Source organism: Candoia aspera, chromosome 1, assembly GCF_035149785.1.
Source record: "Candoia aspera isolate rCanAsp1 chromosome 1, rCanAsp1.hap2, whole genome shotgun sequence".
Lineage (NCBI taxonomy): Eukaryota > Metazoa > Chordata > Lepidosauria > Squamata > Boidae > Candoia > Candoia aspera.
Window position 1 is genome coordinate 188,825,574 of NC_086153.1, and position 15,882 is coordinate 188,841,455.

At 39.7% G+C, this 15,882-nt stretch overlaps 1 protein-coding gene across 1 annotated transcript in view; it reads left to right on the forward strand.

Moving 5' to 3' along the window:
* The first annotated feature begins 406 nt into the window (after positions 1 to 406).
* The window catches only part of TTN (titin), a 286,118-nt gene continuing 270,642 nt past the window's right edge, over positions 407 to 15,882 (forward strand). Inside the window, exons 1-10 of the mRNA XM_063305418.1 lie at positions 407 to 598; positions 2,525 to 2,628; positions 6,052 to 6,255; positions 7,608 to 7,895; positions 10,295 to 10,386; positions 10,479 to 10,723; positions 12,941 to 13,280; positions 13,859 to 14,002; positions 14,461 to 14,586; positions 15,430 to 15,567. Of these exons, the coding sequence (XP_063161488.1) occupies positions 2,538 to 2,628; positions 6,052 to 6,255; positions 7,608 to 7,895; positions 10,295 to 10,386; positions 10,479 to 10,723; positions 12,941 to 13,280; positions 13,859 to 14,002; positions 14,461 to 14,586; positions 15,430 to 15,567 (1,668 nt within the window). The 5' untranslated portion in view covers positions 407 to 598; positions 2,525 to 2,537. The remainder of the gene's footprint in view (positions 599 to 2,524; positions 2,629 to 6,051; positions 6,256 to 7,607; positions 7,896 to 10,294; positions 10,387 to 10,478; positions 10,724 to 12,940; positions 13,281 to 13,858; positions 14,003 to 14,460; positions 14,587 to 15,429; positions 15,568 to 15,882) is intronic.

Genomic DNA, 15,882 nt, shown 5'->3' on the forward strand with positions numbered 1-15,882 from the left:
CGCCATGCTACTGGTTGAGTGGCAGTAAGAGGGCTGACTATACGGTGATTATGGAATGGACTTTTCTTGGTTAAGTATTGACGTCTCTCTCTACACTCTGCCATTCTCTTATTATCCTGAAGGCCTGAATTGCTTAGGAGTGTCTGAAACAATGGTTGGCTCCCCCACAACTAGAGTTGCTAAACAGGCTGGTTGCTCTGTCTTCAGCATGGCCAAAATTAGACTTGTCAATCAGGCAAACAGGTGGCCCTGTTGCTTCAAGTGGATCCCTCTCTCCCAAGGCCTTCCTTTTCAAAAGCCAATGAGAAGTGATGTTGAAGTGACGGAGGCAGACCTGTCAGCAGATCTGGAGTATAAAAAGCCAAACCACCATGTTTGCCCTTCTGAGCAGTCGTGCATTCCCAGCCTCGCCTCGGGTGTAGGGATTGCAACGAAAACAAAACTACACCGTTTCGACTGTGTAGTTTTGTTTTTAGGGCTAGAGGCTCAACCATTCTCATGTTGGGATTGTTTAAAATCATCCTCTGGATAAGGACGTCGTTCCAGAAACTTCCGTTTGGGCTTAGCCCGCTCCACTTAGGCACTCTTGTGAAATCAGGTTAGTAGCATGTCTGCAAGAATTGAGTGGTATCTCTCTGTCAAGTAAGCTCTGGGGCACGTTTCTTTAATTATTTTAAGTACAGCCCTGTATCCATATGAGGGGATGCATATGTGGAGGTGCATCGGGGGGGTGTGTGTGCGGGGGGAAGAGGGAGAAAAGTCTGCAGCTCTTCGTAGGATTTGTTTTGGGGAATGCACTTTTCCCATGAACAAAATGATGCCTGGCTGTTTGTGAACTCTTAGGTCTTTGCAATAGATGGCTATTGTTCCTTAAAATGTGCTTGAGGGTGAAAAGTTATTTCAAACGTTGGGTTAACTTTTAATCCTTCCAAAGAGTGTTGAAGGTTATATTACTTGCAGATAAACCAAGACGTTCCCAGAATAGCTCTGATAAAGCCACATAGTCGTGGCTAGGCACTGATGACTTTTTAAGGGAATCAGCTGCTGGAATATCCATTACATCGCAGCTCTGGACCACTTGCCTTCTGTCACTCAAACCTGGAATGGTTATTTTGGGAATGTGACATTTCAGAGGCATACCTTTGAAATACTAGTAATACAAAAGCCATATAAGATCACAACTGAATAACAGGAGACTTTCCTCATCCGTTGTGGAAGCTGGAAAAAAATGATGACTGAAACATCCACAATACTGAACTCATCTAACAATTTAGAAGGGATGGTGTGTGGTATCATTTTTTTTAGCTGGAATTTATGGCTATAATTAATTTGGATGAAAGTAGATAATATTTATAGTCTGGCCTAGTTTAACTGAAATACATTTATGTAAAACATTTCACTACAAAAATCTGGAGCTAGTAACTTTAAAAAGAGGGATGGCTAAATTGAGTATATTATGCTTTAATAAGACAACCTATTAGCATGTTCTCTCTCTCTCTCTCTTCATCTTATGCTATGATTGTTCCATTATTCAAACTTAAAACCATAGCAATTTTTTTAAGGTGACCAAGCAAAATAGGCCTCACATAAATCACTTACATTACTGGAATCCTATTTTTGGTTGTCATAACACCTTGTGACTCTGTCCAGTCCTGTATGGTAAATTACCATAAATATCAAGTTAACATTAAGTACTCAGTTGATATAACAGAATAAATTGATTTTACATTGATAGGCATCCATATTAAGAAACATCTTGCAATAAAGTAAGTTATTCTTGTTTGAATGTGTACTCTTCCTGTGGTTTACAAGAGAATGAGGACATTGTGTTAGAGCAACAAATATTGTATTGGGCAAAGTATAGTTTTACAGATTTTGTACCTTCCTGCAGTTGTTCAAACCATCAATGTCAGTTGATATCTTATAGCCAAGCTCACATTTCAGACTTGGCCTTCTCTCCTATCCTAGATTCAACTGCCCTGCTTATATTTTTGCATTCTCTTTTTCTTTTTTTTCCTATATTAGCTTCCTCTTACCAAAAACATTTTTCGCATTAAGGGAAACATTTCAAATAATTTATTTTAGAAAACAACTCACTTTTTTAAAGTACTATGTTTTCATTTAGTAGGAAAATAAAATAAATTACAATTTTCAAACAGTTTTTGGGTTGTAAAGAATTTTTTTTCCAATTCCATTTGGGAAGAAATGGTTATATATAAAGGCATGGCAAATTCAGCATCAAAAAGTAAGCTCTTAAGTGGCACAAGTGTTCTCTTTGATCATCTGTTGGTTCTTTGTTATGACTGTATTAATCAGTTGGGTAAATGATATAGAAAAATAATTTAATTATGTAATTTTCAATAAATGCCACCTTTAGAAAATTAACCCATTCAAGAGCCAAAGGTCTAATCTAATTAGAACAAATCCCTCTATAACACCTCATACTTATGTTGCCTTTTTATGCCTGTGGCTTTCCACAGATTGTTTTCTCACCTACCATTTTTATGTCTGTCTTTCTTTCCAGAGTGCCTGTAAAGATGACCACAAAGGCGCCAACATTTACACAGCCGTTACAAAGTGTTGTGGCACTGGAGGGTAGTGCCGCAACCTTTGAGGCTCATATTAGTGGTGAGGCTTCCATATGTTTTTATGGTTATTGTTTTCTTTCCTGTTGCTGATATCTCCAAAAGCATGGTTAAGGGGGCAGCCTTTCTAGTGCCTCAGATAGCTGAAGAACACATGGGGTGGGACTCCATTAGACAGGTAATGGGTAAAAGAAAAGAATGTCTCTTCAGGGGAAGAGAGGAACTGGGCTCTTCGTGTTCTAGATCTGTATCAATTTGAAGACTGGGAAATCAGCAATATGTTGGGTTAGCTCAGGGATCCCTAGAATTTTGGAGTCAACGGACACATTTTACACTTTGGCAGCATATCACGGGTGCTCCAAGAAAATGGTGTTCACAAAATGGCCCTACCCTGGGCATGGCCATGCTCCAAACTTCAATTTACCAGAAGTCAAATTGTTGAGGTTATTCCCTACTCACTATTAACTCCCCACTTACCTTTCCCCCTTTTTTTTCTGGATAGCAGGGCATTTTACAGAAAAAATCATTGGGCTACAGTCATCATATTTTATTTTCTAAGACTGTCTAAGACTAAAATTAGCATATCCGGACTGCAAAATCCAGGCAGCCAATAGATGGAAGCATAGAAATACAAATTCTTTTACCATCTAGTGGCCCTCTAGATATTTACAGCCCAGACATGGCAGACCAAATGGAGGCCAAGTGGAACCTATGGGTGTTCTTCAAACTCAGGATTAGCTTGTGGATCACAACAATAATGTTAATCACGAATAGGAGTTTAGTTTCTGAATCTCTAAAATCTTAAGCTAGCATTAATTTTTGAAACGTCCCAAATCGTAAGCCTATATATACTGTATATAATGTTTCCCAGCTTATGTCAGAATTGTAGCATGCAGCTATGGTGGTTGTGGCATCAGTGTAAAAGTCCCACTTCTTTTATATGCGCATCGACATTGCATGTGCTTACAAAGAGCTTTGATTGTGATGCCACAACCATCATCTTGCCCCCTTTCCCCTCAGATGCCACTGGTAGCATGACTATTTTAGATGTGGAGCAATTATTGACAGGCTAATGAGATCATACTGTACTTTATAGCAGCCCACATATTTCTAAGTTAAGAGCCATATTATAGGAACTGAATACAATATGAAAATATTCCCTTATTCAGAACATATACCAGCAGTACATCATATGCACATTTGACTTAACTGCTGACAATACATCTATTTTCACCAAGCAGGAAAAACAATATACATATTAATCAGGCTTTTGTCATGATACATTGAACAATGTGCAGAATTTAAGTTATGTGTATGAGCAATCAAGCAGGACTCACTTCCTCTAGAAAGGTCTCTACTACAGAGCTTACTTTGAAATCCCAGCTGTTTGGCCTCCTTCTCTGAATCATATTTAACTTCAATTATTTATTCTGAGCTGGGAATGATAAGATATCAGAGAAAGGATAACACTCATTTAGTCATGCTCCACTTGCTGTAGTTGCAGGAGCAATCTTGTCTACCACTAATTTTAAAAGATACATTTTTAAAAAACAATCAATTGTCCTGGTTATATCCAAAGGTTAGTTCAGACTTTGAAATGGTAAGTTGAATCAATTTTTGCCAATCAAGGCTTTCAAACTCATTAGCAAATATACAAGGATCACTTAAAATTCCAAGAATTATGTCAGTGTTTGGGATTTACCATCCCACTCCTGATGTTTCTTCATTGATTCCTCTGGTAGGCAAAGAAAATGTAGAATGTTGTGGGAATTAAGTAGGAAAGTGGCTCAAGTAAACATTCTGTTCCAGGCTTCTCAAAGTCTTTAAAAAGTCCTTGCATGTAGTTAAAGGTGCCAAGCCTTTCTGCAGGTTTCCTTACTTCTAAGTAGCCTTTTTGCCCAAATACTGTTCCCCCAGCTGAATGATGTCCAGTTCAACGGAGGAATCCATAACAATTCAGTAGAGGAAATACATAAGGGGTGTGTGTGTGTGTGTTTGTGTGTATGTATACACATACATACACACATACACATATATACATTCATACACACACTCTTTATCTATGCATATATAATCTGCCTCTAGCACTAGATTTCAAACAAATCAAAGGCAGCCCTCTGTCCTTACTGTAAATCCTCTAAATATAGTATTTTGTTCTGTTTACTCCTTTTTTTATACAAACTGATACATTCAATAGAACATTGCACCAGATATGCAAAAATGCTTCCTTGCCCCCCATCTTGGTAATCATGATTTCCAAACAGTGGCACTATTTCTTGACATGCTCTCTATTCCCATTCTGAGAGAAGACCAAAGCAAGGGAAATCTCTGAGTGTAGAACTATGGGACTGAGACTATGAGACAGCAGTCTGACAGGAAAGATTTTAACCTGTCTCCTTCTCTAGTTGGCTCATTGCCCCATCTTAAACATCCTTTAGACCAGAGTTTCTCAACCTTAGCAACTTAAAGATACCTAGACTTCAATTCCCAGAATTCCCCTGCCAGCATGCTGGCTGGTGAATTCTGGGAGTTGAAGTCCAGATATCTTCAAGCTAAGGTTGAGAAGCACTGCTTCAGACTTTGCATTTAATCATACTGCTCCTTGTATCTCTCAAAGTCAAATCCCTCCACCACATTAACTGGGCTAGATAGGACAGTGAAATTAGTAAACAACTAAGTTAATGTTTTCCTGTCCCTTATGCATTACAGTGAGACGTCCCATTTCTGAAATTGTGATTGCATTTGTACATAATTCTAACCCATAATAGTTAGGCTTACACATCGTTACCAAAAGCAAACAAAATGCAGTTTAGCATGATGTGTGAAAGGACTGAGTCTCTCATGCTTCTGTTTTCAGTCCAAACTTCCGAACATTGCAATCTTATGGTAACACTAACTCATATAGCAAGATGTTGTAAATCTCTTGTTCCCCCAAGTTACTCATTAAGTTGGACAGATTTGACAATGATTCAGTACCTGGTTATCGTAATGCACCAAAACTCTATGGACATTTTTATCTCTTGAAATCTGACCTCCTAAATCACAAGAAGTGTTTCTTTTATCGTTGCACCTACATATCTTTCCTTCTCAAGCATCAGGCATTTAAAATATAGTCTTTCTTTGATAATACCACCTAAAAGTATAAATGTGTCTTTGTGTCAGATATTGAGGAATAGCAGGATAACTATATCCTAAACAAAGCAGATCAGAACGTTACTGAAGAATCTGATAATATCATCTTTCAGCTGTAACATAAAATAGATTCAGCCTTATCCTATTTTTTGGAGTTGGGTTGTAGTAAGCTTAGATTTTCCCCAGTGCCCTGCAGTTTCCTTTGTCCTATCCCAATTATTGAAGCCTTTGATGCAGCCCTTTAACAACTTACCAGCAAGAACAGGGAGTATTTTAGGACTGATGGCAATGGGACCTTCTGAACACTCCTCTTTCCTTCACTGCCCTCCTCAAGGTTTCCCAGTTCCTGAGGTGAGCTGGTATCGGGATGGCCAGGTTATTTCCGCTGCAACTCTGCCCGGTGTGCAGATCTCATTTAGCAATGGCCGCGCTAAACTTGTGATCCCCACCGTGACCGCAGATAACAGTGGAAGATATACCCTACAAGCCACCAATGGATCTGGACAAGCTACAAGTACCGCGGAACTACTTGTCACCGGTAAGTTGTGATTAGAGAACTAGCCCTGGTTGGCACTTTCCATCTTTCATCTTAGAGCTGGGTGAACAGAATCTATAAAGATGAAAGCCGAATTGAAAAAAGTATTAAGTGATCATGGCTTTAAACAACATTCCCCCCCTTTCAGATTCTATGATATATTCAAAGATGACTACTTATTAGGATTCTTAAAATGTAACATAGCCCTCAATCCTAACATATTTAAGTGTAAATAAAGATCAGTCAAAAGTAGTGCATATGAAGACTGAGTTACACATACTTCTCAAGAACCCATATAAAAGCAATCTCAACGATCAAGCTTTTATGTCCACACTATGCTTTGTCTTGATTTTTTTTAAAAGAAAATTCTGTGGGGTACACCTATACAGATTTTGCATCTGGCTACCTCCTGTTATTTCAGGGGAAAGTGTCTTTACAACCTGAGCAGAGAAAGCCTTACTTCTGTGTGTCTCTTTTAAATCCTGCCGCATAATTTCAGAATTATGGACAACTTGCATGTGGCTCCCAAAAGCTTTTGGGTTGCAGCCTCTCTGTCAGTGGAAATCCTCTGTCAATTTTCAGAGGCAGAGTTTGCAACTAAAAATTTATGGTTCAGTTTTCTGCTTTTTTCAGCCAGGGAATACAGTAAAAGTGTTGTGAAAACTTTAGAAGAATCTCAAAACATTTTAAAAAGAACCCTATATGCCTCCAACTTCTAGAAAAAGGTCTGGAAATCCTGGATCCATCCAAGGCCCCTTCATGTCATTGCCCTTGCTCATTTTGTGTCATAACTGCACCCTTTTCAAACAAGTGCCTTTTCAAACAAGCTCCCTACAACTAAAAGGCATCCTTTCAGCTAGAGATTTTGTTTGAGTGGAAATATAGAACAGAAAGAAATGCAAATAATTCCTTTCTTTCTAATCCTACTAAAGGGATACTTTTGCACTAGCTGGCCATCCATAAGCTTGCACTGTCCAGACATGTTGGGCTACATCCACTATCAACCCCATCCAGCATGGGATAATTAAAGTTGTTGTCCAGAGTAACTGGAGTAGGCAAGCATGGAGAAGATGGATGTGATGGTCAAACAACTTGAAGTGCTCTCTAGAACACACTTTTAGCCATATTATTCCAATTAATAAGAGCAATCATATGTAGACTTTTTAATTTTTTAAGAAGCATATTGTACTACAATTTTCAAGTGAAAATTAAAAATTGAGATTTCCCTTCCTAGAACATTTAATATGCACCCATTATACCCGTACAGCAGCTTATGTGTTATCCATGATGTTCCTCATGGGTGTTCTTGCTTATACATTCCTCTTCCTCTTCCCCCCGCTTTCTCTAAATTACAGCCGAAACAGCGCCACCCAACTTTTCACAACGACTACAGAGCATGACAACTAGACAAGGAACTCAAGTTCGACTTGATGTGAGAGTGACTGGAATCCCTACACCTGTGGTGAAGTTCTATCGGGATGGAGCAGAAATTCAAAGCTCCCCCGATTTTCAAATTTTACATGAAGGAGACCTCTACAGTTTAATAATTGCAGAAGCTTACCCTGAAGACTCCGGAACCTATTCAGTAAATGCCACTAATAGCGTGGGACGAGCCACTTCAACAGCCGAACTGCTCATTCAAGGTAAGGACAGTTTAGATGTTTGTGAGCCAGGACAGTCAACCAAGAATGAATTCCCCCCTCCCCCAAACTATAGAATTATACCATCAGGGCAGCAAATTTCACAATGATTGCTCTCCTGTCAACAAATCCATCAACTCCATTCTCCTCAGGTGATTTTAATGCGGCTATAAAATTTCACCCTGGACAGAAGCTGGTCATAAATACTTCAGGGTGACAAAAAAGATAAAATTGTTTTCAGAAACAGCAGCAACAAATACTCAGCTTCTTTTCTTCCCCTGTTAATATAAGAAAAACAAGTAGGCCAACTTATTCCTAGTGTGAGGCACAGTGTATATATTTGTAATTGTTTTACATTGTATTCTTAATCTAAAATCCAGTAAATCAGCAGCTAAATTATTCATCCCGGGGTTCACCTTGCTGGGTGTCATAGTTTCATAATAACTTGCTTAAGCATATACTGAAGTTTAAACCAAGCTGCAGTCACAGTCCAGTGGGAAGCAGAAATCCAGGCCTTACTGTATTTAACAGCTTCAGCCCACATGGACACTTACAACCCAGACTGCACATGCAGAGCCTTCAAAGCAGAAATTAGCTGTTTGATTGGGAGGAGGAGAGTCACCATATTCTTAAGCAGCTCAGCCTAGGAAAGAAACCTTATACTGAGTCAGGGGTGTAGTCTGAGCAGGGCTTAAGGTGGTCCTTCAAACACAGTAGGGCCAGCTTATTGCCTTTGGAGTGTGGGAAGCACATTACAATCTAAAGAATGCCCCTCCCCATCATTACATATACAATCATTACATCCAATGGCTGACATTACCCAGCTGATGGTTCAGGAGGCTCAGTGCTTTGACCCAGGTGACAGACAGGGGATGCTCCCAAGCCCCTGCTAGTGATGTTAGGGATCAGACGTTGGGGCAACACCTTCTGGAAGCACTGCTTGGGTCCGTCCCTAAAAGACAAGGGTGGGCTGCTGAAGTTGTGCACACAAGACAGGTCTACATATACAATTTCCCTACAGCCAGCTAGAGTTACCTGTTTGGAAACTGGTTTCCACTGGCATTGCTTTTGAACAATGGATCTTTCATGCAATAGTTAGATTTAAGCAAGCAAATTAAAGTTTTTGAATAATAAACAATTAATTTGAATTGCTGTGAATGCTGCCTGTTAATACTTTTATTTATTTATTTGGATTTAGAGGCCACCTGACACCCAGCAGCTCTGGGTGGTTTACATCTCTAAAAGTAGAAAAGAGCAAAAGAAATCAGTACAAGAAAAGAAAAAAGACACGTACCTAAAATATATCAGTTGGATTTACATATCATACTAAGTAATAATGTGGTTTTTAAATATTTATTTAAGGCAAAGTCACTTCTGACACAAAGTGTGAATTCAGCTATTGGGATTAATAAACCATGATTTGTGGGTTGGCATTATGTGAGAACTAGGTTCACAAGCCATGGCTAGGTTCACAAGCCATGGTTAATGTCATGGCTTAATATGATGTTCAATCATCCCAAATATTTTGGTGTTTTCCTGGACATTATTCAAGCCCTATTCATGCATTTAGCTGCCACATGGGAAGAATTGAACTAGAAAAAAAAAATACACCAGTGCATCAATGTCCCACACCTCCACCTGCTTCTAAGGCTAAAATCCTCAGGTGGTTAGTTAGGGCTAAAATCCAAAAAAGATTTGTAAGCCTGTTTGACTTTACAAAGTTGTCTGTGACCAGAAAACCTGATTAAGAACAGGCAATTTTAAAGGACATGTAAGCATGCCTATAGACCCCTTTTAAGTGTTCCACCTAGAAATATGAAGAGTAATTAGGAGCAAAAGATGGTGGCCTCTTGTGCTGGCTTCCTTAGTTTAGCTCTTCATATTTTACAAGGGAATACCTTCCTAGAGTTTTGCTTAGGCTCCCTTATCTAGGCATTGTTCCCATTAAATGTAGTGGTGTTTCCTTCTATTATTATTATTATTATTATTATTATTATTATTAATTATTTATTTATTTATTTATTTATTTATTTATTATTTTTTATTATATTTTCTATCCCGCCTTTATTATTTTTATAAATAACTCAAGGCGGCGGGCGAACATAGCTAATACTCCTTCCTCCTCCTATTTTCCCCACAACAACCACCCTGTGAGTTGGGTTGGGCTGAGAGAGAGGGACTGTCCCAAGGTCACCCAGCCGGCTTTCCTGCCTAATGCGGGAATAGAACCCTCAGTCTCCTGGTTTCTAGCCCTGCACCTTAACCGCTAGACCAAACTGGCTCTAAATAGACTATCCTAAGCTTTGCTATTCTGCATTATATTCTTGGCTTAATAATACAATTGTATGAAAAGGCTAATTTATTTATTGCCATTGAAGAAGTCCCATTCTCTTTTCTCTAAGGCGACGAGGAAGCCGTTCCCGCTAAAAAGACAAAGACAATTGTTTCGACTGCTCAGATTACACAAACAACACGACAAACCCGAACTGAAAAGGTTGGTAATTGGGCAGATTGTGTTACCAACAATTTCAAAGGCTGGGGCTTTAACTCTAGATCTTCATGAGCATTCTTGATCTTTCATTGCAGAAGATTGAAGCCCACTTTGATGCCAGAACACTTGCATCTGCCGAGATGATTATAGAAAGTGCCACCGGGCAGCAGCTGCCCCATAAGGCACCCCCACGAATGCTTCCTCACCCTCCCTCTAAATCACCAACCCCACCAATCATTGCAGCCAAAGTACAGATGGCACGCCAGCAATCACCATCCCCGATCAGACAATCGCCATCTCCTGTACGACATGTTAGAGCTCCAACACCATCACCAGTCAGGTAAACCACTCACATGTAAAATACTGGTTTGACCCAGGTCAGGGAAAGGTAATGGGTGGCCCTGAAGTTCTCAGAATTCCTCATTGTTAATTATGCATGCTGGAGCTGATGGGAATTAAAGTTCAAGGACATCTGGGGAATCGCACTTTGCCTTTCCTGGTTTAGTTTCCTGTTCTTTAAGTGGTGCAGCAAAATATTTCTGGCCAGCACTGCTCTTATATAGTCCTGTGAGTTATCATATGAAAAAAATTGTGTGTATATACTGTGGATCAAATATCATGTCTTTTCTTTCATGGGGTGATTTCTTCCCTGTCAACCAAAGAGAAAATACCTGTAGCTTGCAGATGGGGAATGGGTGGTGGCTTTCCCATAGACAGGATGAGCTGAACAACCGTATTCAGGCTCTGAAGGGAGTCCTGGGAAGTTTCTCCATGCAGTTGTGTTAGTAGCTGAAGCAGAATCAAAACTTGTGTTGGCATTAAAAAAACAAACAAGACAAAAATAAGACCAGTCTCCTTATTTTAAAGATAACTCCATCATCTACCATCTACTAAAATGCTTTAGTATTTGTCTCTCTGTGAAGACATTTGTAGAGGAAGTTTTTAGTCCAGTTCCTGAAAATAACGTTGAAAACTCTGAAGCACTACTATGAGTTGGCATATGAGCACAGTTAGACCCTTAATTGACATACAGATAGGTAGGGTCACCAAATGGCTTCTTTCACTGACCATATCCCAAGCCAATTACTGAGTGATGCCATCTAGTGGCAACTAATTTTTTTTTCTGGGATGTTCCCTGATCCTTCATATTTATTTGAAATAAGGCTGCTTGGAACCTCCATAATTCCTAGCAATGTCTTTAGGTTGAGTGTGTAAATATTATATTTCACTTGCAGACAGACTAATCCAAAGTAAATGCCACAGTGTATTTCTATTTGCAGTCATATTGGAACAGATGTTTTAAATTAGTATTTTTAAGGTTACAATCACATTTTATTTACCCTTATTATAGCCTTCTGTCACCTTTTCATTCCTACATACAAAATGGTTATGCCTTTTCATCCTTCTGGAGGATTGTAATATTCACAGAGTGTTTTGTTAATGAAATTATTATTTATAAAGTATCATTTATGTCACCATCAGCTATAAACTAATCCCTCCATGTAAAAAAACACACCCTAAATGTCACCTACATGGGATTCTAGCCTTTTCTCTTCCCTGATATATTTTATGTACAGTATATAGGAATTCATTTTTTTATTTTTTCGAGTTTTAATAGGACAGTATGCCAGTATTATAGCCCTGGTGTCTGAGCTGCTGATTTGCCATCTCAGTTGGGAAGAAAGACATTTGGAGGGTCAGAATAGTTGAGAAGCAAAAATAGATTCCATGTATTTTGTAATTCCCTACTCTGCCTTAAAATGTAGGTATATAGGTATTCTGAACTCTGCATCTCAAAGGAATAGAATGTCCATCTGTTGTAACAGAGATTTGAAATCACTCATTATGATGTCCTAGATGAAGACCTACAATACCGTAGCTGTAGTTACAATAGTTTTACAATAGTGACATCTGTAGGACAGTTCTGTAATTGGTGACAATTTTCACTTACGGTCTCTCCTTTTTGAAGCCTGGCTGAGTTCTCAAGCTCAGTAGGCTGAAGAGAAAGGAGCAATAGGCAGAAAGCAAAATATTATTAATTTCCTAACAGACCTCTGTTGCTAATGGACATCTGTTCAGAATGTTCTTCTAAATCAGCCTTTCTCAACCTGATGGATTATAACTCCTATTAGTTGCAATATAGTTGCAGTATAACCAGCAGTCAAGATTGATGGGAATTAGAGTCCAGAATATCTGAAGGGGAACAGACGAGGAACAATTGGCAACATCAACGTTCTTTGAAAATTATTAGTAATTAATTTAGAGCATTTATATGCCAGGAAAGCTCACAGTAGAGCCAGGTGACTAACTGTCCTTTGGCTCAGAAGGTAAAAAAGACATTACACAAAAGAAAAAGAAAGGGGCTGCTGCAAGAATACTCAGAAGCCAGTCCTTAGTACTGCAAAGAGTTTAGTCTGTATGGAATTGTAACTAAATGACCACGGGGAAGAAGGGAAAAATTTGACTGAATTGGACTTTCTGGTGGCCCATCTTTCCACCATCCCTTTGGTGGGCTGTTCTTCCCCTGGCATCAATATCAGCTCTATTTTGTTAACAGATCGGTGTCTCCTGCTGGAGTTGGGCGGCTCTCAGTCTCTACATCGCCCATCAGACCTGTGAGGTCGCCAATCTTGGTCCGGAAAACAGAAGTGGCAGCAGCAGCAGCAGCAGGAGCGATGGGGGTCGATGTTCTTCCTCCTTGGAAACAGGAAGGCTACGTAGCTACGTCTGAGACCAGAATGAAGGACACCAGAGTAACTATGAGCACCACCCAGATGAGGACTGAAGAACGATGGGAAGGGAGATACGGCATGCAGGAACGGATTGCTGTCAGCGGAGCCGCTGCAGCAGATGCCACCCTTGCAATTGGTGCTGCTGCTGCCGCTGCAGCTACCGAGGTGAGACCTCTTCAAAGGAAAGTACTGTGCAAAGCAGAGGGCTTTTTGCTCAAAGTAATGTGGTTTTGCCACAGAATGAATGGGTCTGTTTTGAGGAAAGTAGGCGCCCTGTTACTTTTTTTACCTGCCCAGTTATTTAGGTCTGGGGTTGGCAAATCTTTTGTTGTAAAGGGCCAGATCCTACCCCTCCTCTGCCTCCACGGGTGTGGCTGGCAGGTCTGCAGGCCAAGGAACATGGTAGCCATTATAGAGCGCTGGCTCACCAGTAAGGAGTCTGCCAATAGGCTACTGCCATTGTCCAGTACACCATGACTCTGTCCCTTGCTCCCTCGGGAACTTGACTGAGGCTTGGGCCTGGCTGTCTGCCACCCACCTGCCCACACTTAGCTCAGGGGCCATATAAAAAGAGGCAGCGGGCTGGTATTTGGTCCTTGGGCCTTGGTACGCCGACCCCTGATTTAGGCGACTGTGCTATAATGTTGACATAGGACAATATGATAAAGCAGTTGCTTGTGTTTGTACCTATTGCTCATATTGCTTACGCTGTGTCCCAATGAGCTGTCATTTGTGTCCTGCAGGACATCGACAAAACAACAGCTGTTGCTACAGTAGTTGCGGCTGTTGACATGGCCAGAGAGAGAGAACCTCTTCCAAGTGCTGTAGAGCAGATGGCCAAAAGGACAGCCGTGGCTGCAGTACACATTCCGCCTGTCCCGGAGCAGGTAGATATAAAGCAAAGTAACAATGAATAACACTCTCCCCTTGTTTTCCATTACATACTACTGATGCAGGCATTTGCAGAAAGTTAACGAAACACTGGCAAATGGTACAGATGAGCATGTCTTAATGATACAGAAAAACCAATAAGCCGCTGCTTGCAGGTTCAACAGATCCACCAGTGTTAATGTCAGGGATTGGCTAACAGTTTTAAAACTGGCCCTGAACCAGTTAAATAACCTTGATTAAAAATGGAGTTCATCTTAATTCATCTAATGCATTTATCATCATGACAAAAAGTTTTCTGAAAGTTCATTGATTTTTTTTCCCTTGCTGAGCTTAGACTAACCAACTCTATTTCTCTACATTTGCTATTATGTTTTGCATGCATTTTACAAAGGGATGGTTGATTAAATTAAATGTTATAGCTTGCTTTTCTTTGTTTGTGCCATGAAAAAATCAGGTTAAAAAAGAAGCTGCCGTAGTAGTTACTACTGCTACTGAGAAAGCCAGAGAGCAAGAAATGATGTTGAGGACCAGAGAAGCAATTACTACAAAACAAGAACAAATACAGATCACTGAGGAAAAGGTGAATAGTACCTATTTACTCATTTAAAAAGTTACTTGAGTTTCATTTGCAAGCTTCATTTCCATGATATACTTTATTATCAATGAATAAGGGGGAATTCTGCCCCCCTCCCCCAAACAAATGCTATGAAAAATCAGCATGCTGAATTGCCATGAAATGTTGGATTTCTGTTGGCCCATAAGGATTCAGAAAACTGAATTAGATTATCCTGAGCAGGCATCTAGAATCCTGAAAGGATGTGAGGACATACTTATTTGTTTGTTTGTTTGTTTGTTTGTTTAATAAATTCATATGGCTGTCCATGTTACTGAACGTGTAAAAAAACCCCTTAACTATATAAATAAAAGCAAGATTGTGGAAGAAGAGCAATCATCTAAGCACAATATAATCATTGTGCAGACTCCCCATGGGATGCTGGAAAAGCCACGTTTTCAGGGCCTTCAGAAAGGTTAACAGGGATGGGGCTAATTTCATCTGGGGGAAGGAGGGGGGATAATGTTCCAGAGGGGAGGAGCCACAGCAGAAAAAGGCACGCCATTTGAGTCCATAATGTAGTTTGCTTGTGAATTTACCCATTGTGCCTCCTACCTACAAACCAGATTTATGTGGCTCGTTCCACAAACCATGGATTGAAATGGAATGAATATTACAATTTCAGTTATAGTTTGCAATTTTACTGGCCAGTCATAGTGTAGGATGGAATTTCACACACTGAACCTTATTTCAGTCCTAGGCCAAACCTTTCCATGTGCTGTTTACTGTTCTCTCATGTGCAACTTGTTGCTGTTGTTGTTTGCTTAGATTCAATGATTAATGCTCTCTTTTTTTCTACCATAAAATTAGATACGAAAAGAACCAGTGAAAGTTCCTGTGCCCAGAGTAATAATCGCCACTGACACAATTAAAGAACAAGAACTGATTTCAAGAGCTAGAGAAGAAATTCCTACAAGAAAGGAAGAAATTCATATTACTCATGAAAAGGTGAAAATCACTTTTGTGCAAAAACCTTCCTCTTTCTTAGTTACAAAATGCATTAGTGCTATTAAATGCATCAATTTCTCCTTTGACTTGCTTGTTATGACTTTGAAGAATTCCTCTTTAGAAATTATGTTTCTAGTTTTAGGCTGGTCTATGATCGAAATAAAGATTTGATTTGATTTGATTTTAGTTGCCTCTAGCTTGACATTTCCCTTCCATCCCCAATGTTTTGGTTTGTCATTTCTAACGTCCACAGAAGTCTCTCTAAATCCTGTATCTAAATTAAATATGACTAATTACTAAGCAAACTAAATTTGC